At 39.2% G+C, this 2,676-nt stretch overlaps 1 protein-coding gene across 1 annotated transcript; it reads right to left on the bottom strand.

Moving 5' to 3' along the window:
- Positions 1 to 220: 220 nt before the first annotated feature.
- LOC117403652 (5-hydroxytryptamine receptor 1A-alpha-like) lies at positions 221 to 2,181 on the bottom strand. Its single transcript, XM_034005919.3, has one exon. The coding sequence runs from the start codon at positions 1,922 to 1,924 to the stop codon at positions 701 to 703; it is 1,224 nt and encodes a 407-aa protein (XP_033861810.1). The 5' UTR covers positions 1,925 to 2,181; the 3' UTR covers positions 221 to 700.
- Positions 2,182 to 2,676: the final 495 nt, after the last annotated feature.

Genomic DNA, 2,676 nt, shown 5'->3' with positions numbered 1-2,676 from the left:
TATAATTCCTGAGAGCAAGCAGTTGTGTCGTGTCGTGTTTTAAACCTTACCTTTGTCATGGATTTCACCACACAAACAACAGATCTTCTATTTATTTATTTATTTATTTATTTATTTATTGGGGGGGGGGGGGGGGGTTGATATGCAGATGTATACACGTCTAAGGTTTTAGATGCATGTGTTTGCATAACCAATACAGTTCTAAATATATGTATGGCACACCATTATTTCCCAAAAAATTAGACAGAAACAGGGATTTAGTCATTAGATGGTTTATTTCGTCAATACTAATTATGACTCGAAGTGGGTAATTGAGAAAACAGCGTAAATTTGGCAAACTCCCAGACCCACCAATGTTATTACATTTTAGAATTCAGCACACAAAATGATACACCCTGCATGGAGATAAAATAATGTAGATGCCGTGGACAAAGTACACAGAAGCAGTTTTCTATGTGGATGTCCATGCTTTGGGTTTCTAAAGCAACTGGTCCAACCCATTGTTTTGTAGTATGCATGTTATACACTCATAGCACTGTGACACGTTCATTATCGTCTATTCGTGGTAGATATTGGTATCATTTAAAAACAATTAACCACATATGAAAATGAAACTACCGAGAGAGTAGTGTCACTTTATTTAGTCTGAAGGCAAAGCGTTTTCCATTCCTTGTCTGAAAGCAACTATGACACAGATGTTTCACTGTCTGCAAAACTTGCACTTAATAATTTTCTTGAAAGCGCTTTGGAAATCTTTGTTGAAATAGGCGTAGATGATGGGGTTTAAAAGTGAATTTGAGTAACCAAGCCAGTTAATCAGTGCGGCAAGCCAGTCTGGCATGTAGCAACTTTCACCGCAAAACGGTAACACCAGGGCCACAATGAAGAATGGCAGCCAACAGAGAATAAAGGTTCCCATAATAATGCCCAGGGTCTTGACGGTTTTGCGCTCTCTGGCTAAAGCCACCTTTCTTTTGGCTTCTGTGTTCTTTTCGTTTCTGTTCTCGAAGCAGGCTACAGTCGAGGTATTTGGAAGAGGCAGATGGTTTTTTGAGTTGCTGTGGTGAACTTCGATGATCTCCAGTGCTGCGCCTTCCTCCCCATGCCTCACCGCTCCATTAACGCAATAATTGGGTTTTGGCTCCACACTTCGCTTCCAGTTTTTGCTGGTCTCACCATTGCTTTTCTTGGGTAAGATAGCCGGTGAGACCGTTAGGCATCTTTCTGCTACTTTCTTCTTTTCGGTTTTTTTGACGGTTTTACGAATTCGGAACCTGGCTGCTTTAAATATTCTCCCATAAAGAACCAACATTAGAATCAAAGGGATGTAAAAAGCTCCGAAGGTGGAATAAATGGTATAACCATGATCTTGACTTATTGTGCAGGCATCCGGATCTGCCCTGTCTTCAGGAGTTCTCCAGCCTAACATTGGTGGGATAGATATTAAAAAACCTATCAGCCAGGTTAGGCTAATTAAAATAGCTGCTCGCCTCGGAGTCCTTTTGTTTACATAATCTATAGCATCTGTGATAGCCCAGTACCTATCCAAAGCAATTGCGCACAAGTGAAGGATAGACGATGTACAGCATAACACATCTAAAGCAATAAAAATGTCACAAGTTACCTGTCCAAGAGTCCACTTGTTCAAGACTTGGTAGAGAGCTGCCATGGGGAGCACCAGCACCGACACCATCAGGTCCGTTACAGCCAGCGATCCTATTAAATAGTTTGCTACATTTTGAAGAGATCTTTCTAAAGCTATAGCTGCGACCACACATGCATTCCCAAATATGGCAAAGAGAATAAGGGCTCCCAGGAACAGAGAAGTTATGATCTGGTAACTTAGTGCTACGTCTTGAAATGCTGTTTTATTTTCCTTCTGGTAAGAGCTGTCTAAATACGTAGTGTTGTTGGTATTTTCCATTTCTAGCAAAACATCAGCTTTCGGCAGACTTAGGAAACTCAGTCCTTTATGGTAGCGATTGTCTCCATGACCAGTCCATTATATAAAAGAATCATGATGATCTGTAGACACGGCAACAAGACGCTTCATCTTACTAGTTGTATGAATCATTGACGACTGGTGACAAATCCAATTCATATATACCAGCTGTGGAAGATACGTCAGATGGCTAAGAGGTCATAACAGTGAGTCTTTCCATTCTGAATTCTCTTTCTCTCTCTCTCTCTCTCTCTCTCTCTCTCTCTCTCTCTCTCTCTCTCTCTCTCTCTCTCTCTTTCTTTTACTTTACACTGGTTGTAGGTGTTTGAGTTCTTGATCCAGCATTTGAGTGTTTCAAAGGTGCCCCCTCCCCCTCCATCGATATAACAGACGCAGCTGGCAGTAATCCTGCATTGCGCTGCCTTAACTCAAATCATATTCTACTAGCATTTATTATTATTATTATTATTATTATTATTATTATTATTATTATTATTATTATTATTATTCAAGGACATCATGTAATTCTTTCCATTTGCTTTTATGGAATTTTCGTCCTGCACATTGGAACTCTAATTTATTGAAGCGTAACAGCTGTATAGTTTTATTGCATATTTATTGATTATTCAATAAACAAACCTCGAACGAATATCTTAAGTTTCTGATACTTTTCTTTCTTTTTTCTGTTTTTATTATAGAAATACAGATAGAAGTGAATTAGACAAACCAAGAAA

Source organism: Acipenser ruthenus, chromosome 2, assembly GCF_902713425.1.
Source record: "Acipenser ruthenus chromosome 2, fAciRut3.2 maternal haplotype, whole genome shotgun sequence".
In the NCBI taxonomy this organism is placed as follows: domain Eukaryota; kingdom Metazoa; phylum Chordata; class Actinopteri; order Acipenseriformes; family Acipenseridae; genus Acipenser; species Acipenser ruthenus.
The sequence above is the reverse complement of the archived record's forward strand: the minus strand, read 5'-3'. Positions and strand labels throughout refer to the sequence as shown.